The sequence below is a fragment of the Vombatus ursinus genome, unplaced genomic scaffold (assembly GCF_900497805.2).
Source record: "Vombatus ursinus unplaced genomic scaffold, bare-nosed wombat genome assembly UNPS02014961.1, whole genome shotgun sequence".
NCBI classification, from domain to species: Eukaryota; Metazoa; Chordata; class Mammalia; order Diprotodontia; family Vombatidae; genus Vombatus; species Vombatus ursinus.
Window position 1 is genome coordinate 1,534,234 of NW_020954739.1, and position 27,735 is coordinate 1,561,968.

Below are 27,735 nucleotides of genomic sequence, written 5' to 3' on the forward strand. Positions count from 1 at the left end.
GCCTGACGCTGCACCGTCTGAATAGATCATGTATCGATAACTTGCCTACCTTCGGGGCAGCGCTTGCTTTAGAGAAAATCCTAGAATTTTAGAGCTGGAAGGGCTCACAGTGGTCATACAGTACAACCCACATTCAAAAAGAATCTCTACGACAACTTACTTGACAAGTGGTTACATAGCCCCTGCCTAAAGACCCCCAGTGAGAGGGAGCCCATTACCTCCAAAGGCAGCTACGTCTACTTTTGGATAGAATTATAAGGTGTTTCTTTCCTGACATCAAGCCCAAATGTGCCTCTACAGCTCCTATCCATCGTTCTTGGTCCTGCCTTCTGGGACATTTGGATGGACTAGCTATCAGAAGACCTGGGCTCCAGCCCCACCCATTAGCTCTGTGATCTTAGGGAAATCACTTCACTTCCCTGAAACCATGTTTCTGACCATTCCTGAGGCTCCCATTCACCATGGTGTCCCCAAAGGCTCAGACCTGATCTCTCATCTCCCTTTATACTATTTCACTTGGCAATCTCAGCTGCCATGGATTCAATTATCCTCTCTATGCTGGTGATTCTCAAATCTACTTACACAGCCCTAAATTCACTGATAACCTCCAGTCTTAAATCTCCAACTGCCTACTGGACGTCTCAAATTGGTTGTCCCATAGACATCTCAAACTCAACCTGTCCAAAATTGAACACATTAATCCCTCCTTTCCCATTTTCCTGACTTCCCTATTATTGTTGAAGGTACCACCATCCTCCCAGTCCCCCAGGCTCACAACCTAGGTCTCATCCTCCACTTCTCACTCACACCCCTCTCCCCAAATCCAATGTGTTGCCAAGTTCTTTCGATTCTACCTTTGTAATATCTTTCATAAGTGTATTTTAATTCATTCACCTATTCAAATTTCCCATTTTGCGAACTCTACCCATTGCTCCTTGTTCTTGGCCCTCTGGAAGACTGGAAAGGGGGAGGCAGGACAAGCTATAAAAGTCTTTGAATGCCAAATTAAGGATTTTATTTTTGACCCTGAAGTTGTTAGGGAGCCATTGGAGTTTATTGAGTAGGGAGTGACATGGTTGGACCTGTACTTTAGGAAGATCACTCTGCCAGCTGAGTTGATGGACGGACTAGAAAGGGGAGAGATTCACAAGTCTCCTGCCACAGCAGGAGTTAGGGGGCTCCCCTTCATAAGAGGTTCTCAAGGGAAAATTTAGATGACCATTTGTTGAGGACATTGTCATGGGGATACTTGTTCAGATATGGTTTGGACTTCCAAATTTTCAGTTCTGGAATTCTCCTCCCCGTGACAGCCCTTAAGAAATCCAGAGAGGAATTAGGTTCTCCCTCAGTTGCCTCTTCTCCAGGCTAAAGAGCCATAGTTCCTTCAACTCTTGCTCATGTGACATAGTCATCAGTACTTTCACTACCTTGGTTGTACTCTTCTAGATATGCTCCAGCTTATAAGGTCATAGGACCATTGAACACTAGACTGGAAAGAGACCAACTTGTTAATATACCCCTAAAATATGGTGCCAAAATAAATAAGACCATGTACGTGAAACACTTTGAAACGTAAAACACTATACCCATGAAAATTGTTACAATTATTATTGCATTAAAAGGTAATCTAAGGAGGCAAGAAAACAAAACTGACTTACCGGGCAGTCACAATATACCCAAGTACATGGGACACTAAGACTTGGCCATGTAACTCCTCCAAATGGGCACAAAGCTGTTGCATTGCTTGTTGGGCAGTGGTGGCCAGAGAGACAGGTAATGTATAGGATGCCCATCTCTGGGCTTCGTCAAAGGCTAGTTTCAGCCTCAAGGGGTGTCCACATTCTGGAAGGCTAGCCCAGAGTAGGTCCTGCTGAGCAGGGCTCAGCTTCCGCCTCACAGATGCCAAAAGGAGCTCAATCATCTTCTGACCTTGCTCCCCAGAGAGTGGCTTCACTTCAAAATAAGCCTCAGAGCTAGTGACCATCTCCTGCATGGTTTTTAAGGTTCCAGACTCTTCTGGGCAAGCAGAGAGGATGAGGTGGACTTTTGGGGGGCACTTTTTGGGCAGCCACATTAGGCCTGTTGACCCATAGGTCGAGTTCAGCTCCCCAACTGCATCCAATATGAGCACAAGTGACTCAACATTTCTGCTAGAAACTAGGAAGAGGAGATCTTGAAAGAACTGGACAGCACCACTATAAACAGCCATGACTCCTGCAGGTGGGAGTGGCAAACCATATGCTAAGCACACCTGGAGACAGATGCTGTTCAATAAAAGGCAGATGTTGGAACTTGCCTGGGATGTTCCGAGGAGTCGTAGCACCAGCACTGTCTTTTGTCCCAGGAAGTCTTGGATGTGCTCTGATATTTTGCACATCAGAGCTGTCTTTCCAACTCCAGGAGGCCCCAAAACAACCAGGGGAGTGTGATTGGTGCCATCATTTGCTGCGATGGCCTTTCCAATTTTGCTCAGGAGTTCCTCCCTCCCACAAAACACTTGGCACTTGTCCTTGCACTGGGCCATGTGGTGATGCAGCTCCTGAAAGAAAGGGCCCAGCATCTGGTTGCCCTCTTTCTGGTGGCGAAGGCGCTCGAGAATCTGATGGTTGACTGTGGCAATAAACTGCTCTCCCAGCTCCTTCAGGTACTTAGCATGTGCTTGTTTCTTTGGGTTCACCAGGTCCTGGCTCCATTGGACAAAGTGCACCTTCAGTAGTTTGGGGTGGTTGTCTGTAATTCTCACTTTGAGGCTGGTGAGAAAGTTCTGAGCTTCCATGTCGAGACAGCCATCTTCCTGCCGGTCCACCATTGGTAAGTTACACTCATCCAGAATGTGCTTATTCAGATCCCTGATTTCTCTAAGGAAAACTGTCGCTCCTAGGTCACCGTCACTGCTACCTACATTCAGAAGGCCATGTTCTATTTCCCATTCGATTACTGCAAAAGCAGAAACGGATTGGGATTGAGAATTCAATTGTAAACTGACAATCTCCAAATACATTAATCTCAAGATCAACCCATTTTCCAATGAAAGGAAGAAAACTGGGACAGGGAAGTGGGGAGACTAGGGCTTTCTTTGCCTCAGAATGCCAAATTTGAGCTGTCCTGACAACACTTACAGTCTATGTATGAGCAGCATAGAAACAATAGAACTTAGTATCTAGTAAGCAGGAATAATTGGTTAAAATAGGAAGCTAACAATAATGCCAACCAGGTGCAGTGCCTTGAATTGGTGTTTCAGGATTTCTTTCCCCCACAGAGCAGACCCTGCCAAATGACAGAGTGTGTGACTTATCTGGGGCATAGGTTTTCGGTACTTGGTCCAGGTGCTGGCTTCAGCTCTGGGGCCAGGCAGCTGGTGTCATGGGCAAGAGAACTAGCTGAGAAGGCCAAGCCTTGGGGTCCAGTCCCAGCTCTGACATTTACTAGACATGTGTCTTTAGGCCCATCACTTACTGCTCTGAGTTTCAGTGTCTTCATAGGTAAAAGGTAAAGATAATACTTCTACTACCTGCCTCACAGGGTTGTTGTGAGGAAAACATAATTATAAACCATTGTGATTCCAAGATAAACAGTGGACATAAATAGCTAGGTGGTATAGTGGATGGAGTGCCGGGCCTGGAGTCATCTTCATGAATTTAAGTCTGGCCTCAGACACTTACTAGCTGGATGACCCTGGGCAAGTCACTTAACCCTGTTTGCCTCAGTTTCCTCATCTATAAAATGATCTGGAGAAGGAAATAGCAAATCACTCTAGTGTACTTGCCAAGATAATCCCAAATGGGGTCATGAAGAATCAGACATGACTGGAAAACTACTGAACAATAACAAAAATATACCTGAAGGAGGAGTATGTCTCGCTACTCTACCTCTTTGTAATTATAATAATAACAGAGTCTAGGATTTATAGAACCTCTCCCTGCCAGGAGACCCAAGCATTTCAGTGCTCATTTTATGTAATAACCTAAAGATTGCAATTTTTTAATTAAGAAGAGAAAACAGTATGGCATGATAAATGTGGAGATGGCCTTGGAGACGGGAAGACCAGTGCCTCTGATACATATGGAGTCAATGACCCCGGGCAACTCTCATAGATTCATACGTCTAGAGCTGGAAGGAATCACAAGGCAATCTAGTCCAACCTCTTCATTTTACAGAGGAGGAGACTGAGGCAAAGGGTAATTAAATGACATCCAAATTCTCACCCATAGTAAGCACCAGAAGAAGAATTTGAACCCAGATCCTCTGGCTCCAGAAACAGTGATCGATCTTTCCAGTATACCACCTTTCTAACACTATAACCCTATAAGCTATGTCAGTCTGTAATGACAGAGGGAGTTTTCACACAGGGTATTTCCCATGTGGATGAAATTACAAGAACAAACAATAACAACCAAAAAACCCCTACCAAAACCAAAAAGGGAGACCACAAATGTTGACCCTCTAGTGGAGTTTATCTCATTTTACAATACAGTTCCTGAAAAAGTACCAATTTCCATAAATCAAAAGATAGCATGTAACTCTGAATATAGAATTATTTTCTTTCCCCCAGAACCCCTGGCCAAGCCTAGCTTGTATAAAGCCTAAATGTGGCCTACAATTGCTAATGCTTCTCAGCACATCCCCGAAAGTTTTTTTTGTTTCCTTTCAAAGAGACATTATGTTAGGAGTATGGCCTAAGCTTGGAGTGGCCTATACTCAGACCAATAGGATAATTTTTAAAAGTTAATCAAATAATTGAGATGAGATAAGTCCTAAAGGATAAGTCATGTTCCCCATTCTTTCTCCATCTATGAAATGGGGATAATAATACATATACCTATTTCACCAGGCTGTGTGAGGAAAGTATTTTGCAAAGGAAAGACATTGATAAGATGGCACATGGCAGCTGGGATGCTGAGAGGTCTTAAAATCAAGCCAGATGAATATCAGTTAAAAGAACTAGGAAGGGAGAAGAGAAGCCTTAGGTAAGGCATAAGAACTGTCTTCAAAAATGTGAAGGAATTAGATGGATTCTTCTTAGAAATGGGTGGAAGTTTCAGGGAGGCAAGTTTAGGCGTGATATAAGGAAGAACTTCCTAACTATAATTGTCCAGCAGATGGGCTGCCTCAAGAGGTAGCAATTTCTTCCTCCTGGGAGGTCTTTGAGCAGAGACTTGATGAACATCCATGGGAGAGATTACTGCTAAGATACAGGTTGGACCAAATGGTCCCACCCAGCTTTTATGTTCTTGGAGTCTTTGAAATATTTATCGAATTAAAAAGTTTTCATGACCAAAAAAAAATTCAGATGACCACTGTTTGGATATGTTGTAATTGGGGCAGCAAGGTGTGCAAATTTAGAGAATCCGCCCCAAATATTCACATGGACTATTTGTGCCCGACCTGTGGTAGGACATTCCAAGCTCATATTGGTTTTATCAGCCACAGTAGGATACACTGTAACTTGACTCTAGCATAGTGATGCCATTTTGGTCCTCTTCAAGAACAGACAACAGTCAACCAACCAACCAACCAGTTGGGGCAGCTAGGTGGTGTAATGAATACAGCAAGGGCTTGGCATAGTAGCTGTGGGATCTTGAGCAAGTCACTTAACTTCTGTTTCCTTCAGTTTCTTCAACTGTAATATGGGGATAATAATAGCACCTGCCTCCCAGTCTTGTTATTAGGATCAAATGAGATAATATTTGTAAAGCACTTAGCACAGTGCCTAGTACAGACTAGACACTATATAAATGCTAGCTATATCGCTATAGAAATATGAGTTGTTATTCTCTACCCTTCTCTAATGCCTTTGTGTGGTCTGGAGGTCTACCTGGCTTCTCAAAGAGTACACCAGTGAAGTCTAAGTTCTGTGGGTCCCACCAAGCTGGAAAGGCCTAAAGTACAGGCCCAGCTGGCTCTGAGTGCCTGTCGTCCAAGAATTAGCCGAGCAATTATAGGAGAGACTAAGAAATGGAACAGATGTTCCTCAGACTTAGAAATGATCTCACATTGCACTCTATCTCTGACATCACTAAAAGTGACCATCCAGATTCCCTTTGAAGACTTCTATCCAGAGGCAAGCTACTGTCGTAAAAGGCAGCTTAGCAGGGTTTTAGAGTCAGAGGACATGGGTTCAAATTCTGCCTCTTCCATTTACCAAATGTGTGACCTTTAGCAAATCAGGTAACCCCTTTGGACTTCAGTTAACCTCTTGTTGTTGAGTCATTTCAGTCATATCTGACTCTTTGTGACCCCAAAGGGTTTTCTTGGCAAAGATACTGGAATGTTTGCTATTTCCTTTTCGGGCTCATTTTATAGATAAGGAAACTGAGGCAAATGGGGTTAAATGACTTACCCAGGGTCACACAGCTAGTAAATGTCTGAGGCCAGATTTTACTCCAGAGCCAGCACTCTATCCACTGCATCACCTAGCTGCCCTAGTGATTTGCCATTTCTTTCTCCATTGGATTAAGGCAAACAAAAATTAAGTGACTTGCCCGAGGTCACACAGCTAAGAAGTTTCTGAGGCTGGATTTGAACTCAGGTCTTCCTGACTCCAGGCCCAGCACTCTATCCAGTGAGGCACGTAGCTGCCTCCAGTTACCTCTATCCATAAGATAACAGGGTTGAAATAGATGACATCTAAAGTCCCTTGCAACTCTAAATCTATGCCACACCAATTGTTAGGATACTTTTCCTTGTAACAAACTAAAACTTGCTACTGTGTGACTTCTCCCCACGATTGCTCCTGATGTGTTAACTCCTTCCTATATTCAAGGCAGGGTGCTAAATATTAGGGATAAAAAGATGAAAAATAACAGTCCTTGCAGTAAAGGGGCTTACATTGTAGTAATATGGAAAATAAGACATGTAGAAATAGATATATTTGTGTAATATGCGCAATATTTAACTGGAGCAAGAGTATGGTGGGAATCCATTGACTTTTGTTCTACTTATTCTCCCTTCTACAGAGCAGGGCATGTGTTATCCAAAAGCAAGAGAGATAAAGCCTTTTTCTTGCTCTTATATCTTAATGAGGAGATGACTCTTCCTGGTTGAGTCATCAATCATCTCTGACATAATCCCCTAGTCACGGGACCTTCCAGGAGTTGCTGGGTGGTGCATGTCCTTTAGAAAGGATCCAGAGCACATGACCCAAAAGAGAGTGGCTGATGCATGTCACCCCATCATAAATGTGAAACAAAGAGAATTTAAAGAAGGGTCACTTTCAGCTGGAATATCAGAGGATCATCAAAAGAGTTACTTTGATAGCTAGCTATCATACATTTATAACAAATTAATTTGGGGCAGGGGAAGGGGGCTGCAGAAACTAGTGAAGGTCATCCACTAAGGAATGGAAGGGTTGTGATCTGTGCCAAGGGAAGGAGGAATCTTCTGAGGCTTTAAAGATTGTAACAAATTGTGCACTATTCCTCGGTCCCTGATCATTACTGTTTTAGTCCAAATTTAGGTCAGACTTTTCCCCTAAATCTGGCTTTTTAAAATTCAAATACAGTCTTTGATATGTGTTGTTTTCAGTTTATATCTGAATACTATTTTCCCTTTCAAAGAGATTTCATTACGGTGGCAGCCAACATTGGATGTAGCTTCTATCCACAAATATTGGATTCCACAATGAATATATAGAAGGGTTCCCATAGAAAATCAATTTGGGGACCAGAGATGATAAAAAATCACTTTAAGAATGCACCATACCTTTTAAAACTGTAAGTTTAAAAGGAAAAGGATAATAAATTTATTTAGTGCCATAATTAGTGAGGCATAGCTGAGGCCTTGCCTTGGGCTACTGAATTTAGAGAATTTAAACAGCATTTCAAGTCCGTTACCAACTTACAAACAAGAGAGTTCAATACCTAGGTTGTAAGAATAATTAGTTCAAAGAGGAAGCTACCAGGTCAACCTTATTTCCTCCCTGCTAGGGAGTCATATTTCAGATTAAAGCTTCCCTGATCCTCTCCCACCACACCTCACTAAAGTATGTTTCCTATCACTTCTCCCTGGCACAAAAATTGCTTATTACATTTCTGATTTATGATTTTAAAATAATAGTAATCTACCACTGTTTCATTGTGTGATCTTGATCAAGACCTTTTCTGTTTCTGGACCTCATTTTTCCCACATGTAAAATGAGAAGGTTCAATGAGTCTCGATTGCCCCTTCCAGCCTTCAAGTTCTACGGTTTTGTAGTTCTCTAAACAATACTCAGAGGTCCCAAGGTACAAATAATTTATAGAAACCTCACATATACTCAAAACTTCATTCTTCTAGTCAACCACAAATGTACCCTTTTAAAATCCCAAATTTATGTTTTGTTTTATTGCTTCATTCTTGTGATTCCTCCCATTAGTTCTAATTGTTCTTTACATCATGACTAATGGGAAAATATGCTTGATATGAAATAGAGCCTATATCAGCCATGTTTGGTGGTGGGGAGAGATGTGGAAGGGGGAGAAAATTTAAAACTCAAAATCGTATGGAAGTGAATGTTGAAAACTAAAAATAAATTAATTATCAAGAAAAAAATTAAAAAAAATAAAACCCCAAACTTATGTTTGTTTGTTTTTTTTCCTAAAGGGTTTATCTTTGTGCTAACCTTTCAAATGTTTGTTTAGTATCCTCTGCCACTGTTTCATGATAAGGAATAGCATATCTTTATGCACAATGGGAGACTGGGTGCCCCCAAAAGAAATGTCCATAATTTGTTATTTCCTTAGGCCTCATTTCCACACCTCTGTTTTAGTTCAGCAGGATATACTGTTAGGGCAGTAATTCTCCTCTCTTTGAATTTATAGATTTTTCTAGACTGCCAAAACTGGGAGAGACCTCATTACTATTAGGGACCTTAGAACATAAAGAGTCATAACTGGGAGGGCTTAAATCAAATGTCAGAGTTGAAAAGGACCTTAGAGCTGCAGAATGTCAGTTTCCTAGGATCATAAGAACATGGAAGTCAGAGCTGGGTAGAATACTAGGAGCAAAGAATGACAGAACTGGGAAGGACATTAGACAGAATTTCGGAGCTGGAAAGGCCTTTGAATTATAGAATGTCAAAACAGAAAAGGAACTTAGAACATAAAACCCAGAACACAAAATGTCACAGTCTGAAATGAAATTCAGAATGCAGAACGTACAATGTCAGAGCTGGGAGGGAAGTTCCACCCCCTCATTTTACAAATGAGGAAACTGAAGCCCATGCAAGGGAAGGGCCAGGGTCACACAGGGAGGTGCTAAGGTTGCTTCATGACAGCCTTAACTTTTTATAGCTAAGGTGAACAATTCAGTAGAAATTGTGGAAGATGCTCAGATAATAAGGGCACATTATGTGAAACAAATCGGACTTGGGGTAGAAGAAGATTCGAGAGGCTTTCTAGTACCCACTCCGTTGCTGTTTCTGTTTGTTTGTTTTGCCAGGTAGAATCAGGCTGTGACACAGAGAGTGGAAATAAATGGCTTCACATCACACAAAGTCAGGGAGTAAGAATTAGAATCTAGGACTTATGACTCCTGTTTGATCAGCTACACTCTCACTTTGAATCACTTGCTTCTTGCAATGAGGGTATTCCCGAAGCTCGTGTCTCTTTCCTTTCCCCAATCAGTGCTGTTTAGTGAAATAAGCACTAGTAGACTTGGAGGCAAAGGACCTGAGTTCAAGTCCCACCTCAGATGCTTACTAGTTGGATGACCTTAGGCAAGTCACTTTAAGCCTATGGGCTTCAATTTCCTCATCTGTAAAATGAGGATAATAAGTACACTGCCTGCCTAACAGGGTTGTGAAGATCAGATGAGAAACCATATTCAAATTGTTTTGTAACTTTTAAAGCCCTGTACAAGGAACGTGTAACTATATAACATTAGCACTAAAGGGGACCTTAGATCCCCCTTCCCAAAATGAGGAGACGAAGGTCCAGAGAGAGGAAAGGAATCGCCCAAAGTCATAATGCCATTAGAAGCTAACATTCATAACCACAAATATCTGGTGATTTATCCCAAAAATATTTGCTTACTGTTGTGTAGACCCAGTTTTAATTGCCAGATACACTTTAAAGCTTTCTCCAAAGAGGTTAATTTGTTTTGAAATTAACTTCTGATGAGAGAAGTTATTTTTGAAGATGCTTTCGCCTCAGTGGGAAACTCCCAGTCACAGGAGCATGGCGACAGTTCCTCAGAGACAAGCCTAGATCCCAGCTCACTCAGGTACCTAACCAGCACAGGCCTTCTGACCCAAGAACCAAAGGCCGTTAATAATGTTTACTACGTAAATGGCAGAGTTTTGGAAAGAAGAAAGAAGAAAGAAAGGAAGGAAGGAAGGAAGAAAAGGAGAGAGAGGGAAGAAGAAAGAGAGGAAGGGGGGCAGCTAGGTGGCGCAGTGCATAGAGCTCCAGCCTTGGAGTCAGGAGGACCCGAGTTCAAATATGACCTCAGACACTTGACACTTACTAGCTGTGTGACCCTGGGCAAGTCACTTAACCCCAATTGCCTCACCAAAAAGAAAAAAAAGGGGGGGAGGAAAGAAGGGAAGGAGGAGAGAAGAAGGGATAAAGTAAGGAAGGAGTTAGAGGTCCAGGATTCTTCTCTGTCAGTGAGGCTGACCAGACCTCTAGAATGCCAACAAAGTCATTCATTCATTCCTTGTCTATTTGAAGTAATGCTTTCCTTACAACAACCCTAGGTATATTTGATTGCCTCCTTTTGTATTCTACAAACAAGAAAGGTGAGGCTCAGGCCACAGCCAGGAAGTGGTAGACCTGGACTTAACCTCAGGAGCAACACTCTTTGCACTCTACTGCACTTCCTATTACTCAATAGCATTAATTTTCCCTTGACCTCCACATAAGTCACCATCCCCTCCCCGACCCCCAGCTCTCACCAAAAGACCTACTTCTACCAAAGCCAACATATTATGTTAGAATTTCAGAGCTAGAAGAGCTCTCCAAGATCATCAAATCCAAGGTCCTGCCCAATGCAGGAATCCCTTCTCTTTGCAGTACCCCAGATAAGTGCTCATCTCATCTCAAAACAGGCAGTGTGGTTTAATGGAATTAACTCTGGATTTGGAGACCTAAGATCTTAGGGAAAGTCCAGATTCTCTCATTTACTGACCTTATTGACCTATTACTGACTTTGGGCAAATTATCCCACCGCTCTAAGCTTCAGTTTTCTCATCTGCAAAGTGAGAGAATAACAATATGTACCTCTCAAGGATGTTGGGAGGACAGCACTTTGTAAAGCAGTATGTAAGTGTGAACTATTATTATCTATTCTCTGCTTGAACACTTCTCAAGGGAGTGCATTCCATTTTTGGATAGCTCTGATGATTACAAAGTTCTTCTTTATATTGAAATGACCAAAATCTATCTCCCTGTAACTTCTACTCATTCATCCTAGTTCTCCTTTCCCCCTGTGTAGAAAAAAAAAAAAAAAACCTGTTTTCCACATGACAACCCTTCAGATATTAAAAGACAACAAACGCATTCCACTTAAGGCTTCCATTCTTCTTCAAGTAGGGCAAAATCTAGAACTTAAAAGGATCCTAGAGTGCTAGTAGATTTCTAAGGTTCCTTCTTGCTTAATATCTATGATCTGAGTCCATTTTGCAGATTAGGAAATGAAGGCCCAGAGAGGTTAAGTGATTTCCTCAAGATTATATGGCTCATAGGGAACAAAGCCAAGATTCTAAACCAGATCACCTTGTTCTGAATCCCATTGCTTTTTTCACTAGACCACTTAATAATATGCTCTGGATAGTCCCCTAGCTGTGGATCTCTTATCCAAGGACCAGCCTTACTAAGTGTGGAAAGCATTGTCATCAAAGGTTTGGCCACTAGAGAAATAATGGGTCTTGGCTACAGAAATCCCTGAAAGACTGTTTACCAAGGTGGTAATCTGTGTAGGTAGAAAAAGTATTATCACAGATGAAATTAGATATCTTTTTTAAGTAGCAAAAACTTTAATGACACTTTAGGGTTTATTAATCACTTTCTTCACAACAACCAGGTAAGGTATAATTCCTCCCATTTTATAGATGAAGAAAGTGAGACTAGTCCACAGCCACACAGCTAGAAAGTATCATTACTAGAACTTGAACCCAAATCTTCATACTCCCAGACCCAATCCCTTCCCACTCCATCACAGTGAATATTTTACTTTTCTTGATTAAAATAGCAAATGACTAGTCAGTGGCTGAGAGGATGCATTGAAACTACTTCCTTATCCTTTGCTTAATGATTAGAGGTAATACTTTGGAGAAAGTGCAGGACTTGGAGTCATTTCCCAGCTCTGCAATTTTCTAGCTGTATGACCTTAGACTAGTTACTTGACTGAAAGTCAGTTTCCTCATCTGTAAAATGAGAGTGGTAATCTTCATACTACCTTCCTCACAGGATGGTTGTGAGGAAAGTACTCTGCAAACTCTAAAATGCTATAGAAATGGGAACTGTTATTAGCCTCAGAGAAAAACGCTTTTAGTCCACCTCAGCTCTGTAAGCGCTGCACCTGATTTGTGGTATCGAAGCCTCTGCTCTCTGCTGATCAAGCCTCGCCTCTCCGCCTCCTGAGCTGCTGATCGAAGGGCCGTGGCCAAGCTGCTTTCTGCCTTCCTCCAGGCTGCACAGTCCCCATGGTGCTGCTTCTGGTACTGGGGCACGTGTGTGGTGATGGGCTGCAGGATGTAGACCGGAGGGACTGCATTCTCATCCTTCCAGAACCACTGGGCCAGGAGGGTCAGGCTGTTCGGGTTTTTTGTGAGCTGGGCACACAAGGCCTGGAACTCCTTCTCTTCAATCAGTCGGGGAATAGGGCAGTGTCCATACTGATCACCCACGAGTGCCTGCCGCAGAGGGTGTAGAGAGACACTGTCGTATACACAGTAATTGGGATAGGACTTACACCAAGGGCTGAGATCCGAGGGGTCTCTGCCCAGAAGCATTACCCCCACCTAGGCCAATGGGACTTCATGTCTTAAAGGTTTCGGCTTTAGGAATCTGAGAGGGTACAGGGACAGACTCTGGAGCTACTAACTGTGATGTTTTCATGGTCATTAGCAGCTGTCATTGATTTAAAATACAGGTCACGGGGGAAAGTGAGAATTAGTGCTCCTGAGGTGATGGAGCTCAGAAGGATCTTAGAATACAGAATGTCAAAAGCAAAAGGGAACTAGTCTAAATCTCTCATTTTACAGATGAGAGAACTGGGTCCCATAGAAGGGAAAGTCTTTTTCTGAGAATTCCACAGGGAGTCACTCATAGAACCAAGAGCCTAGGTCTTCTAATTCCCAAACCAAAGATACTAACTTTTTGTGTGACCTTGAGAGAGATGTTTGACCTTTCTGGGCCTGAAGGTCCTCATTTCTAAAATGAAAGAATTCAAATCTAAGAGCTCTTCCTACTCTCCAACATCCCATCTTCTCTGCTTCCCTCATTTCAGAGTGGAATGTTCTAAGGTGCCTTTAGGTTCTGATCTTCTATGCTTTCAGTTCTTCCCAGCTCAGACATCTTATACTCTGAGGCCCCTCCCAGGTCTAACATTCTGTGTTCTAGGTGCCCTCTTAGCTCTGACATTTTCCTTTCTAAGGTCTCTCCCAGCTCTGACATTCTGGGTCACTAGCCAACTATTTCACTGTAGTCACAGGAAGCTTTAAACAGCCATTGAAAAGAACTAAAAAAAAACAAAACAAAAAAAAACACCAAGTCTGCTTGGCCCACGTGTTTTGAAAGACATTCTGATTGCTTGTTTCCCCTAAAGGCCCCAAACCCTCTAATGGAGACGCCTTTGGGGAAAATGTGGGTTTATACAACAGCCTAATGACTTATTTACTAGAGAGCTGGTTCCCTAAGGACTTAGAGGTCAATTTGGATTTTCATGGAAAGTCACTCAAGATTCCTGAGCCTTTCAAAGGACTTTGAGATTTGTTTCCACTTAGGTTCATTTATCATGGGATCATAATTCCAAAACTGGAAAGGATTTCAGAGGCCACCTAATTCAACCCTCTTGTTTTACAGATGAAGAAACTAAGGCCTGGGGGAGGTGAAGTGATTTGCCTAAGGTCATCCAGGTAGCCTTAGAAGTGAGATTTGAACCCAGATTTTCTGAACCCAGAGCCAGTGCTCTTTTCACTGTGTTTCCTTTCTTTTCTTATAAAGGAAGGATAGAATCACTCCAAGTAAAGAGGATGAGGTGAGGTCTGGCCTGAAGATTTATCAGTAGAGGATGAGGGGAAGTGGGAAGACAGGAAAGGGGGAATGTTCCCAGATAAGTCATTTCTAATCTTCTTGTAACATCTCTCCTAAATCCCTCATATTTTAGGTCTTCCCTCTGGACCATCATCACCATCATCCACATTAGCACTTCCCAGCAAATTCTCAGTGATTTACTTCAATCGCAATTCTTGTCTGAAGATAAGCTGTCCCAAAATATAAGACACTACCTGTCCTACCCTCACCCCAAAATGTGATCTCTTTGAAAGAAAAAAATACTTAAGGATAAACAGAAAGTAATATGGATTATAAACTGCACTGAGATTTTAAACAAGCCAGATTTAGGGGGGAAAGAGCAGCCTCTATATGGATCAAGACAGTATTGATTTGGGATTAGGCATGTTGCATCCATTCATTACTAAATGTCTTAATAATAATACCCCATATTTGTACAGTGATTTTTTTAAAAATCCCTTTCGTGGGTATTACATTGGTATCCACTGGTAAAAGACCTAGAGGGAAGACTTCTAGTCCATTGGGTAAATCCTTTCTTCAGGACTGATGGAAAGACAGAATCATATAAGAGGAAAAGTTATTGAACTTTTTTATATCCATGAGATCAAAGATCATCTAAATACAGTGAAGTATTTCATAGTAAGCGTCTTAACATCTGTACTATTAATAACTCATACTTCCATAGTACATTATAGTTTGTAAGGTGCTTTTTCATGATAAGGTCATGAAAGCATTATATGTGCCCATTTTATAAATGGAAAGACCAAAGGCCATAGAGGGTAAGTGGCTTGTCAAAAGTTATATAGTTAATATGTGGCAGAGTCAAAACTTAAATCTTGGTCTGGGCTCTCCCAGCTACTCAAGGCTGCCCCTCCTTGAGACCAGGGAACGTCTCATTCCTTTTTATCCCCCTCCACAGTTTCTGTCACAAAGGCTTTGCATAGTAAACATTTCTGAAGGAATAGATTGACCAGTTAGGGCTACCTGTGGGCAGGCGAGATGGTTCAGCCACTTTGGCCAGAGTGTGTCAAATTCTCTTGTACAGGGATGCCTGTTGAAGTGTGGGTAAGTGATAGCCACCAGAGGTGCAGTAGGAAAGCCTAGATACCCCAATGCCCCTATCATTTTGGTAGGTGAGCTCTACTATGTGAGCTGTTTCTGCCTTATCTTTCCCAGGACCAGAACTCCACTTTAGGGACTTCTCCATACCATGCCTCTATTTCCTTTCTTCTCTCTTTCCAGTCTCCCTGTATATATTAGAATTTAAGCTTCTCTAGGGAAGGAATTGTCTTGCTTACTTGTACTTGTATCCACAGCTCCTGGAACATAATCAGTATCTAATAAATGCTTTATCTGTCTATGTATCTATCTACCTACCTATTTATTCTTCTTTCGAATGGCTTTATTCTATCTCAGTTTAGTTTTGTCTCCACCTCTTTGCTGGGGTTCCGGCCAGCAGCGCTGCCCAGCCAGTTCCCTGAGCCCTAGACAAGGGTGGAGCTCAACCTGTGAGGGGATTGGCCATTGTGATAAGAGTCAACCAGGCCTGAAGAGCCCAGCAGCAGAAGGTAGTAGCACTAAATTATTCTGTCGTCATGCCTTTTTATATAGCCAGATTGTATAAAGCTACTTTCATGTGTCCTTCTCCTGCTCAGTTATAAGCTAATTGAAGGCAAAGACTGCTTTCCCTTTCATCTTTGCATCCTCAGTACCCAGCACAATGCCTGGCATATAGCAGGTGATCAATGAATTCCTCTTGATTGATGATTGCTTACTATAAAAGTGGGTCCTGCGGAGAGTTTCTGACACATTGCAATCTCCTCCAAGCACAGGTCAATGGTTGTGTGGTCCACATCCTCCAAGGTAGGGAGACCCCACCTCAGATCTACCACCTGGGTAAGACAATAATCACACAATGAGTTGGAAAAAGGCCGGCTGTAGAGAAGTCTGTGGGTCCAGATGAGAGGAAGGGGTTACTGCCCCTCTTAAGCCTATTCTGAATAGCGGACACACAGTATGTCAAAATGTAACTTAATGGAAGATATAAATTATGGAAGAGATTCCATGTTTTATGTCCTCAGGTTTCTAGAGGCAGTGTGGTAGAATGGTAAGAAACCTGAACTCAGAATCAGGAGAGACCTGGGAAGAACAGTACCTATGGTTAGCACTTAAAGGCATCTAAATTCAATTACAAAGACCAATCTTAGTTCCATAGGACAGATGATAAAACATATGTCCTTCTTGATAGAAAGATGAGAGACTTACATGTCCATAGTGTTGCATATGCTGTCAGATGCAATCTAAATTCAGTAATGGTTAGTTTTGCTGAACTGTTTTTCTTAAATACAAGGGAGGTTTTTTAGGGGTAGAGGAAGCAAGTGTGGTGTAAAAAAAAGGTATCAATAAAACTTCAAAATAAATAGTAATAACATCTGTACCTGCCTCACAGAATCATTGAGAGGATTAAATAACAATATTTAGAAAACGTGGGGCAGCTAGGTGGTGATGTGGATAGAGCACCAGCCCTAGAGTAGGAGGACCTGAGTTCAAATGCAACCTCAGTCAATGACTAGCTGTGTGACCCTGGGCAAGTCACTTAACCCCAATTACCTCGCTAAAAAAAAAAGAAAAAGAAATAAAAAGAAAATGCTTAGTAAAAATTAGTGTTTTGCTTTGTAATTATCAGAAATTATTGTTAAGGTCCCTCCCAATTCTAATATTTCTATGCTATATATTTTAATGTTCCTTCCTGCTCTAATATTCTTTAAATCTATGGGATGATTTACCTAAATGGAATACTTTTTTTGAAAAAGAGTTTTATTGATACCTTTTGTTTTTACAGTTATTTCCTCATACCCCATCCTAATTTCCAGACTGAATAAAAAATAACAATAATCAAAACCATACAGTGCTTAGCACAGTGTCTGGTACATAGTAAGCTCTTAATAAATGTTTGTTGGCATGACTATAGTTTTTTCAACCATTCCTCAAATGATAGGCACCAACTATATTTTGTTTCCAATTCTTTACTGCCATAAAAAGTACTGCTATACACATTTTAGTGTGTTTTGGACCTTTGTTTTGGTCTTTGACTTCCTTGGGGTAGTATATGTTTAGGTCATTGTTGATTCCTGTCCTCCTCTCAGTGACCCCATTTGGGGTTTTCTTGACATGGTTTGCCCCTTTCCTTCTCCAGCTCATTTTCACAGATGAGGAACTGAGGCAAAGAAGGTTAGGAGACTTGCCCACTGCACCATCTAGCTGCAGTATATTCAGGAGTCAATTGCTAAGTTAAATTGTAGGGATCATATGGATAGCTGAGTCGTTTAGCTTTCATAATTCTACATTAAAATGCAAAATAGTTGAACTACTTCACAGCTAAACCAACAGTAAATTAGAGGGCCTCTTTTCCCATGGGTCCTCAAAAACTGATTATTCTCTTGCAGATTGAAGCATACTGTTTGCTATTTTTTCTCTTCTGTTGAGTTTTGTTTCCTCTTTCTGGTGGTTCCTCCTATTCGTTCTAATTTTTACTTACAACATCACTAATCTGAAAATATGTTTAATAAGAATGTATATATATAGCCTATATCACATTGTGCGCCATCTTGGGGAGGGTGGTGGGGAGGAAGGGGGAGAAAAATTTTAAACTCAAAAGCATATGGAAGTGATTGTTGATAAATCAAAATAAATTAATTTTTTAAAAAACTGATTATTCTCATCTTTTGTCACCTTTACAAGTTTGCATGGAATGAAGTGGAACCCTCAGAATTGTTTTAATGTTCTTTTCTCTCTTATACTTTGGAGCATTTTCATGTGGTTATTTACCATTTACAAATTTTCTTTTTAAAACTCCATATCTTTGAACCACTTATCTATTAGAAAATAGCTCTTAGTGTTACAAATTTGTGCCAATTCCCTACATATTTGGGGCATTAGGATTTTGATTTATGCTTAATGCAAGTTTTTCTTTCACTCTACTATTTCTCTTTTAATTCTGTCCTCATTGATTTTATTCATTCTTTTTTAATTTTAGGTAGTCAATATAATGTATTTTCTTTCATAATCTGTTATCTTCTTTTCGGTTAAGAATTCACCACTTAGTCATAGTTGCAAAAGGTATCTGATCTTACTCTTCTGATTTTTTTTTTATGATATGGACTTTAATATTCAGGTAAATACACCCATTGTGTGATTATTGTGGTATATAGTATAAAATGTTGATCTAATCCTAATTTCTACTAAACTGCTTTCCAGTTTATCCAGCAGCTCCTTTTAAAAAACTAGTCTTTCCCCAGTAATTTTTGGTCTAGGGTTTATCAAATATAATACCATGGATTTTGACATATTTTCCTGGTTTCTTAATCAATATCAAATAATTTGATGAATACTGCTCTACAATATACTGTAGTGTAACATCTGGTAATGCTATGCCCCCTTGATTTGTGCTTTTCCTTGTTACATTCCTTGAGATTCTAGACCTTTTGTTCTTCCAAATGAATTTTGTTCTTATTTTGTCTAGTTCTAAGAAGTATTCTTTCAGTGGTTTGATGAGTATAGCATTAAATTTATAAATTAATTTAGGTAGTATTGTAATTTTTATTATATTAGCAGAACCTAACCATGATAAGTTGCTATCTCTACAATTTTTAAGCCTCCCTTTATTCATAGTAGTAGTTATGTAAATCCATATGTGTTTTAGTCCCAGATATTTTATGCATTTAATTGTAATTTTGAATGGCATTTCCATATTTACCTGGAGTTTTTTGCTGTTGTCATTAGTACAAATAGGGACTGAACCTGTGAATTTATTGTTACAGGGAATAGCCAGATGAGGAAATTCCTTCTACCGATGCAAGTCAGCACCTTCTCTGAAATTTAGAGTCAGAAAGTTTTCTAGAGGTCTGAGAAGTTGAATGAGTGAACCACAGTCACATAGAAAGTATGTGTCAAAGGTGGGACCAGAATCCACCTCTTTCTGGCTCTAGGGTTAGTTCTTGATCCACTGTGCAATTCTGCCTCTCTCTTCCTCTCTCTCTCTCTTTCTCTCTCCCTCTGTCTTTTCTGGGTTTTTTTTTTTTTTTATGGTTGGTAGATCTCTGACATTTTATGTTAAAAACTCTGCAGCTCAATAATTTTATCCATTGTAAAGTTTACAAGAGACCAACAGGAAGGAAGAATATGCTGCAGAGGTCAGAAGCCTAGTTTTCTTTGTTTCCTTCTTTCTTTTTTTCTTCTTCCTTCTCTTCTTTCCTTCATACTTTCTTTTTCTTTCTTTCCTCCCTCCCTCCCCTTCCTTTCTTCCCTCTCTTTGATGATTTTGTGAGGTTATTTTGAATCCTACAATCCTGCTATAGCTATTAATTGTCTCAATTAGTTTCTCCAATGATCCTTTGGAGATTTCTGGATATAATACCATGTCCTTTATAAGTAGGGACAGTTTTGTCTCCTTGTTGCCAATATTTGTCCCTTAGATTTTGTTGCCTTTTCTTATTGCTACTAGACTTTCTAGAACCATGTCAAATAATCATGAGGAGAGGGGGCACCCTTGCTTTACCTCTCTTTCTACTGGGAACATTTTTAGTATTTCTCTGTTGTTAACAATACTGGCTCTTGGCTCTAAGTATACGATTTTGATCCTATTAAAGAAAGTCCTTCCATACCTATGCTTTTTAGGATTTTTAACATAAAAGAGTGCTGATTTTTGTCAGGTTTTTTCTGCATCTATTGCCGTAATCATGATTTTTGTTATCTTTGTTGTTTTTATAATTAATTATGGTAATTATTTTCCTCATGTTGAACCATTCTTTTTTTTTTTTGGTGAGTCAGTGGGGGTTAAGTGACTTGCCCAGTGTCACACAACTAATGAGCATTATGTGTCTGATGTTGAACCATTCTTAATCCCTTCTGTGAATCTGACTTGATCACAGTGAGTTCTTTTCTGCATATATTTCTGTAGCTTCTTCCCAAGGATTTATCTAAAAGTTTTGCATTAACATTAATTTGTGAGTTTGGTCTAATTCTTATTCTCTGTTTTGTCTTTCATTTGTTTGGTTGTCAGGACCATATTTGCCTCATAAAAGGAGTCTGGTAGAATGATTTATTTCTCGATTTTTGAGAATAACTTTTTTTTTAGCATGAGTATTAGTTAAACATTTGATAAAATTCACTTGTAAATCATTTAGCCCAGGTTTTTCTTTTCTTCCTTTGGCAATTCATTTATGCCTCATTTGATGTCTTTTTCTGATATTTGCTTATTTGAGATATTTATTTTTTTAGCACCATAGATCTCAAAGGCACCTCAAAAATCATCTAGTTTAACACTGTCTTTTACAGATAAAGAACCACAGCACTGAGAGGTAAGTGATTTGCCCAAGAACACACAGATAATAAGCATCAGGAATAAGAACTGAACTCAGGTCCTCTAATTCTAGAGCCATTGATCTTTCCACTGAACCACACTGCTACTTTGGATATTATATATGTTTGTAGAATCTCATTATATCTTTTGAATTCTGTTTTTTTGGCATATAATTGTGTATAGTAAGTTTTATTTCCTCTTGTGAATTCACCTTGTACATTTTTTATTTTGTTAATTCATGTTCTACTATTTTTCTTGATCAAACTGATCAGTATTTTTATCAATTTTTTTTAGTCTTAAAAAAACAGCTCCTAGTTTAATCAGTTTTATAATCAGTATTTTTAGCTTTATATATGCTCCAATTTTCAAGATTTCTTATTTTGTGTTTATTTTAAGGCTGCTAATTTGTTTATTCTCAAGTCTATAATTGAATGCTTAGTTCATTAGTGCTATCTTTTTCCATTTTGTTAATATAAGTTTCCAAATATAAAAGTTTTCCTCTGAGGGCTTCTTTAGTTGCATGTCAAAAGTTTTGGTATATTGTTTCACTGTTATTATGTTTAACATAAGCATTTATTGTTTCTATGATTTGTTCTTTGATCCAATAATATTTTAGGATGCCATTACTTAGTCTCTATTTAGTTCTATGTCATTAATGTATTTCCTTTATTCAATACTAATTTTATTGTTTTATGTTCCATAAATTATATCATAAATGTCAGCCTTTTTACATTTTCTGTGATATCTTTGTGCCCTAGCACACAATCAACTTTTGTAAATATATTTTGTAAATACTAACAGTCTCATTCAGAAGTTTCTATAGGTCAGTCAAATTCAACTTATCCAACAATTTGCTCAGCTCTATATTTTCCTTATCTTTCATTACCTTTATCCAGTTCTGAAAAAGGAATATTAAAACCTATTATTATGGTGTCACTGTCAATGTCTTCTCTAAAATAACTTAGCTTTTCTTTTAAGAATTTAGTGGCTATGATATTTGGTGCATATAAATTTAGTAATTTTTCATAGTCTATGGTACCTTTGATCATAATATGATTTCCTTGTTTGTTTTTCTTGACTTTGTAAAATTTTATCGTTGCTTTATCTGAGATCATGATCCTTTTCCCCCCTGAGTCTCTTAAAGAGTAAGAGATTTTGTTTCAGCCCTCACTTTTCATTCTGCAGGTGGTTGTATGTTTTAAATGTGTTTCTTGTATGCAGCAAATTGCTGAGTTTTGCTCTTTTATCCGTTCCTTTATTTTTTTATTTTTATTAGGAAATTTAATCCATTCACATTTAAGATTATAATTGTTAAGTTTGTGTTTTTTTTCACTGACTACCAATGTGATGTGCATATATGTGTATAATATAAATTTATCATCTCTTTCAAATGAGTACTTAATCATTGCCATTTGTTTTGCTTATCCAGATCTAAAGTTGGTCCTCTCACTGCAACTATTGCTGCCCAGTCCCAAGCTCTTTATTTGATTAACCCTCCCTTTTCCAACTTAGATTAGAGTGTGCTATCTAGCTCTCCCTTCTCCTCCTACCTCATCCATTTTTTAATTTCCATGACATTAATTTGTAATGTTCTTTTCTAAGAAATGTTGTTTTCCTTCTAAGCCTTTTCCTTATTTCTTACCCCTTCTAGTATCTCTAGAATCTATTTCTAGGAATGATAATTCTTAATGGAGGAAGTGGGGTATAATTCCATAATTCTCCTTTAGGGGATCCAGTTCCTAAAGAGAATGCTTTGAAAATTGTAAAGGGCATACAAAAGTGAGCAGTTATTACCATGTTTAACTTTTGACCTCAGCAACACAAAGTCATTCTATTGTCTTAAAGTAGGGGGTAGACGTGATGATTTTCAAAGATTCTGTGATCCCTACAATTATTCAGTTTGCCCACAAGGAACTCAGCCTAATGACAGAACCAAAAAAGCCGGTGTTACCTCCAACATTAATCCATGCTTCTGACAAAAGGTCTGTACTTCAGGGTACGCAGCTCCCAGCAGAGCCTCCCTCTCTGCATCCATGTCTGAAAGATATCAGCAGGGAAGAGTCCATTTAGTCTGAAGTAAATCAGAGAAAATCCATATGGAAATACATCATCAAACAGGCATCCTTTGGAACAGGAGCAGCTGCCCATCCTGTCCCTACCTGGGGCATGTTGAAACAGGGGATTCTCCTCTCTGTTTGAAACATGATCCTATTCATTTCCTAGGATTGTGCTAAAACACCCACATTCTCCTACCGGGCCTCCCCTGTGACCATTGGCAAGCAAGAGTCCCTGGCCTGCCCTGGCTAGCAGGGGCAGCCAGTATCTGTGGAAGAGGTGATTTTACATAGCTGAAGGTGGGGCTGGTGGCAGAGAGTCCTTGGAGAGGTGGGGAGAACACGGAATTTAGAGTCAGATTGGATTCCTGGTTCTGCTACTCACTCGCTGTATGGCCTTGGGCAAGTAGCTTGCCCTCTCTGAGCTTCCTTTCTGCCCTCTGTGATGACATAATCCCTGACAAGCTCATAGTCATAATTATATTCCCTGGCAAGAAGGGATGTGCTGGAGCCAGATCATACTGGTTCATAAAAGCCAGTTATCAAATTTTCAGGGTGAGTATTTATACCTCAGAAATGAGCAAAAGCTATGAATCAGGACTTGAGTTATTGTTTTGTTGATTTCTACATTTAAGAAAGCAATGGAGAAAATATTAATAATTCAAATTAAACTTAAAAGCGTGTCCAGTATACATTTTTCTCAGAGAGATGCTTGTTAAATGTTTACCAGCACATCCCTGCTTGTAAGCTTGCCTCACGGATTGATGGAAAAGGCCTAATGAAAAACTGAAGGTAGGAATAAATGCTTTGAAAACTCCAAGGGAAGGGGCAGCAAGGTGTTGAAGTGGATAGAGCACTGGCCCTGGATTCAGGAGGACCTGAGTTCACATCCAGCCTCAGACACATAACACTTACTAGCTGTGTGACCCTGGGCAAGTCACTTAACCCCATTGCCTAGCCAAAAAAAGAGAAAAAGAAAACTCCAAGTGAAGACTGACAAAGAAATGTGACCCCCAAAGGACTCTGGGCTGACCCCAGGCCAGCTCTGATATTGGAGGCTGACCCCAAAGAGTAATTTCTCTTTTTGGCTCTTTGCTGTCACATGGAGTTAATTCAGGAAAATCTCCAAAATAAAGCTTGAGTGTGGCTTTTGTTTATGCTTTCCTAAAAATGAATAACAAGGTCTCCTGGCACATAGTAGGTGCTTAATAAATGCTTATTGACTGACTGACTGAACCAAATCCTAAACAGGCACTCACTGTACATTAGTATTGAGTATGAGACCACCTTATTTCACCCCATAGAAAATGCTTAGGACATTAAAGACTCACGGAGCTTATGACCAGAGAAACCTGAAGCACTCACGTGGCCCCCCAGCTCCCCTTGGATGGGTGCAGAACCTGGAGGGGGTGTCATTGTCATCACACTCTGATTGGGGCCTCACCAGCACCACACTTTAGCTGAACTAGCCAACAAAACACATGCAGGCAAAATAAGGGCGCGACACTGGCCAGGGGGTGCAGAAGAAAAGAAGAAAGGTTAGGGTCAGGGTCAGGGTCCTGAATGGAGTGTGACAGCATCGAATGATGGCATGTCCCATTATACCAAAGGTCAGTAAACTTGTCTTCTAGGCTTGATTGTCCCACTAATTTTCTATGTAGCCTTGTACAAATAATTTTCACTTGCAAGCACCAGATTTCCCCTCTATAAATTGAAGTTGGACTCTAAGGTCTCTTTCAATGCTAATACCCTGTTAGATGTTGTAAAAAAAAAAAAAAACAAACCCTTCTGGATATGATCCATTATGTGCTAAAGCCCCTCCCAAATCTGATATCCTCTGCTTATGTTCCAGGAACCTTGCCACATGAAGTAATATGCCACAGTAGAAAGAACGCTGCCTCTTGGGTCAGAGGACCTGGGTTCAAATCCCACTTCTAATATTTACTACCTGTGTGACTTTGGGCAAGTCACTTAACTCCTCTGGGTCTCAGTTTCTTAATCTGTAAAGTTATAGGGCTGGACTAGGTTCTTAAGTCCCTCCTAGCAATAAATCTGCTACCCTCTATTCTAAGGTCTCTTCCTACTATGACCTTGTATCTCCTAAGATTCTTCCCAGCCCTCATGTTCTTAGTTCACAGGTCCCTGCCAGCTCTTATAATCTGTGATTTGATGATTTCAAGAGGTGCTGAGACCCTTTGCTTCATTTTTTGACCCAAATGTAGCTATGAGTCTATGTGACCACTTTAAACACCTCAGCAAGCCATGGAAAGGTCAGCAAAGTTATCTTCCCCAAGGAGAGCACAAGTAGATTCCTGGCAGAAATTCGGAATTGAAAAGCACCAAAGAAGTCATATAGTCATTCAACTTGGGCCTGATCAAGAATTCCATCTACAAAATACCCAACAAGAGACCATTGAGTCTGAATGAAGATCTCTCTGGTGATGGGTGATGGGGCTCTCACTACTTACTAAGGCACCCATCCCACTGTGGGCAGCTTTAATTGTTCATGAGTCATCCATTACACAAAGCCTAAATCTGCCTCTATGCAGCTTCCAACCACAGCTTCTAATTCTGCCCTCTGGGCCCAAGCAGAGGTGTAACTAGGGCATGGCAAACAGGGCTTTGCCCAAGGATACCAAAATTTCCAAGGCATAGACAGCACTTGCAAGGCATAGAATCAGAATTTCAGACATGGAAGGGTCCTTTCCAATGCTATAATTGTTTTTATTTGGTTTTTTTTTGTTTGTTTGTTTGTTTTAGTGAGGCAATCGGGGTTAAGTGACTTGCCCAAGGTCACACAGCTAGTATGTGTCAAGTATTTGCTCTGAGACCAGATTTGAACTCAGGTCCTCCTGACTTCAGGGCCGGTGCTCTATCCCAATGCTAAAATTTTATAACTATGAATATCTTCATTTTACACATGAGGAAACTGAAGTTCAGAAAAGTCATTACCAAACCAACAGCATGGTTGTGTTTGTGAAACTTATTTCCTTTTCATATTGGTTCTTTCTAGACAAATTCTAGTTTTCAAATGGACTTCTTGGGGATGTATAGGTCCTACCTCCTCCTTTAAGAATGGAAACTCTTTGAGGGCAGGGACTGTCATACATGTGTCCCTAGAACTTAGCACAGTGCTTGGCATACAGTAAGTGTTTAATAAATGTATTTCATCCATTTATTCATTCATTCATCTTAGTCTTTAGCCAAATTTTGTATGTATGTCTCAGAGTAAACTAGTTGTACCTAGAACTGATCAAAACTAAGCAATGGTTTACATTCAAGGGCTTTAAGGGCCGAGAAAAATGTATCCCACTCACAGCCAGCAAAGGCTCTTGGAGTATGTAATGCCCAAGCTGGGAAGGCCCTTAGAAAGGAAAATGTCAGAGGTGAGGGGACTTAAAATACAGAATGTCAAAACTGAGAGGGACTTTAGAATACCACATCAGAGTTTGAAGGGCCCTTAGAATGTGCACCTTAGAAGGGACCTCAGAGCTGGTAAGATTAGAACATAGAACATAAAATGTCTGGAAACATAGGAGTCAGAGCTCAGAGGGACCTTATAACAGAGAACAGATTGTTTGATCTTAAAAGGATCTAAGAACGTAGAGTATTAGAGCCAGAACATTACTTAGAGCATAAACACAGAATGTTTCAGCTTGAAGAGACATTAGACGTAGAATGCCAAAGTTGAGAGGGATATCTGAACCTAGAACACAGAACTTGAGAGTTTAGACTCCTTGTTTTACAACTGAGAAAACTGATACCAGTGAGGGTAAGCGATTTGTTGCATCTGGTAAAAAGAGACAAAGCTGAGCCCCAAGCCCATGTCTCTGGAGTCCTGGGGCAATGTTTTCTCCACTCTGTCATTCTGGAGTTGTCTTTTATGAATCACTTGTACACATTTTGTCCCCAAGAACTGTTACTTCAAATCCTAGGTCACTCACCTGAGAAAGTTGAGCTGATGAAAATTCTAACCACTCTGGATGGCTGGGCAGGGAGCAATACCATCCTTCCCTGGAGAAACTTCTGACGGGTCCTGGGACTAAGACTCATGTTGTTGCCCACACTGACTGTTTTCTTCGAGATGTCTCTTGGAAAATCAGTTTCCTAATGCCCATGAGTGAATTGAAGGAAACTGTGTGGCTCCTTCCCACAATTTGACTGTAATTAAAAGCAGCCCAGGCACATCTGTGAAGGCCCTCCTGCCCTGAAGCCTGGCACACCACTAGCAGCTCCCAGAGTGCTTGGCATCCTCCCTCAGCCCACCAGTAGGTACCCAAGAACCAATATGTTCTCCTAACATTTTCAAATAAAAGTTATCTTCTCTTGTGCCAAGAAAGCAACAGCAAATAGGAAAGCTAAAAATTGTGTCTAACCAAAGATGGCTGGAATGGTACCTTCCCACAACTCCCATCTTACTCAGGAGAGCAGGGATCACTAAGGCAACCAGTGTTTATCATTTAAACTGAACTCCCAGGGGCTTCTTCTTGTGGCACTGAAGACACCCCAGTCACTTTTCTGTTTTCAAATCAAACAGTGAATGCCTGTGCTTTTGAAATCCAAGGACAGGGTAATGCAGCAGAAATAGCCCTGCACACAGTATTAGGAGGCCCCCTCAATAACTACGTGTCTAAGGCACTCTCTTCTCTGGCTTTCCCATCTGTAAAGCAGGAATAATTAAACTTGCACTACCTACCTCACTAGGCTGTTGTAAACTCAAATACTCAGATGGATCCCTGGTCTGGGCACATGGATGTACCCTCCAGTGATACTGTTGGCAACCCATCCGGGCCTGGCCATCCTGGTCAACTCTGATTCATAAGTTCACTCACTGGCTCCACCTAACAGGATAGGGAAATTCCTCACTGATTTCTGACACCAAGAAGACACCAGTGAAGCATACAAACTATCCACAAGTGAAAGGCAGAGATAAAGACAGACAGAGATAGGTGACAGAAAGAGATAAATGTGATCGAGATAGATGAGATAAAGATGATAGAGATAAGTGGTAGGAAAAGGTAGAGATAGATAGATGGTAGATAGATAGTAGATAGATAGATAGATAGATAGATAGATAGATAGATAGATAGATAGATAGATAGATAGA

At 40.3% G+C, this 27,735-nt stretch overlaps 1 protein-coding gene across 1 annotated transcript in view; it reads right to left on the bottom strand.

Annotated features, from left to right (window-relative positions):
- NWD1 (NACHT and WD repeat domain containing 1) overlaps window positions 1-22,605 on the bottom strand; it is a 78,211-nt gene extending 55,606 nt beyond the window's left edge. The window contains 6 exon segments of the mRNA XM_027845413.1: window positions 1,659-2,937; window positions 12,499-12,602; window positions 12,642-12,832; window positions 15,989-16,105; window positions 22,526-22,563; window positions 22,566-22,605. Coding sequence (XP_027701214.1) covers window positions 1,659-2,937; window positions 12,499-12,602; window positions 12,642-12,832; window positions 15,989-16,105; window positions 22,526-22,563; window positions 22,566-22,605 — 1,769 coding nt within the window.
- Between the last annotated feature and the right edge of the window lie 5,130 nt (window positions 22,606-27,735).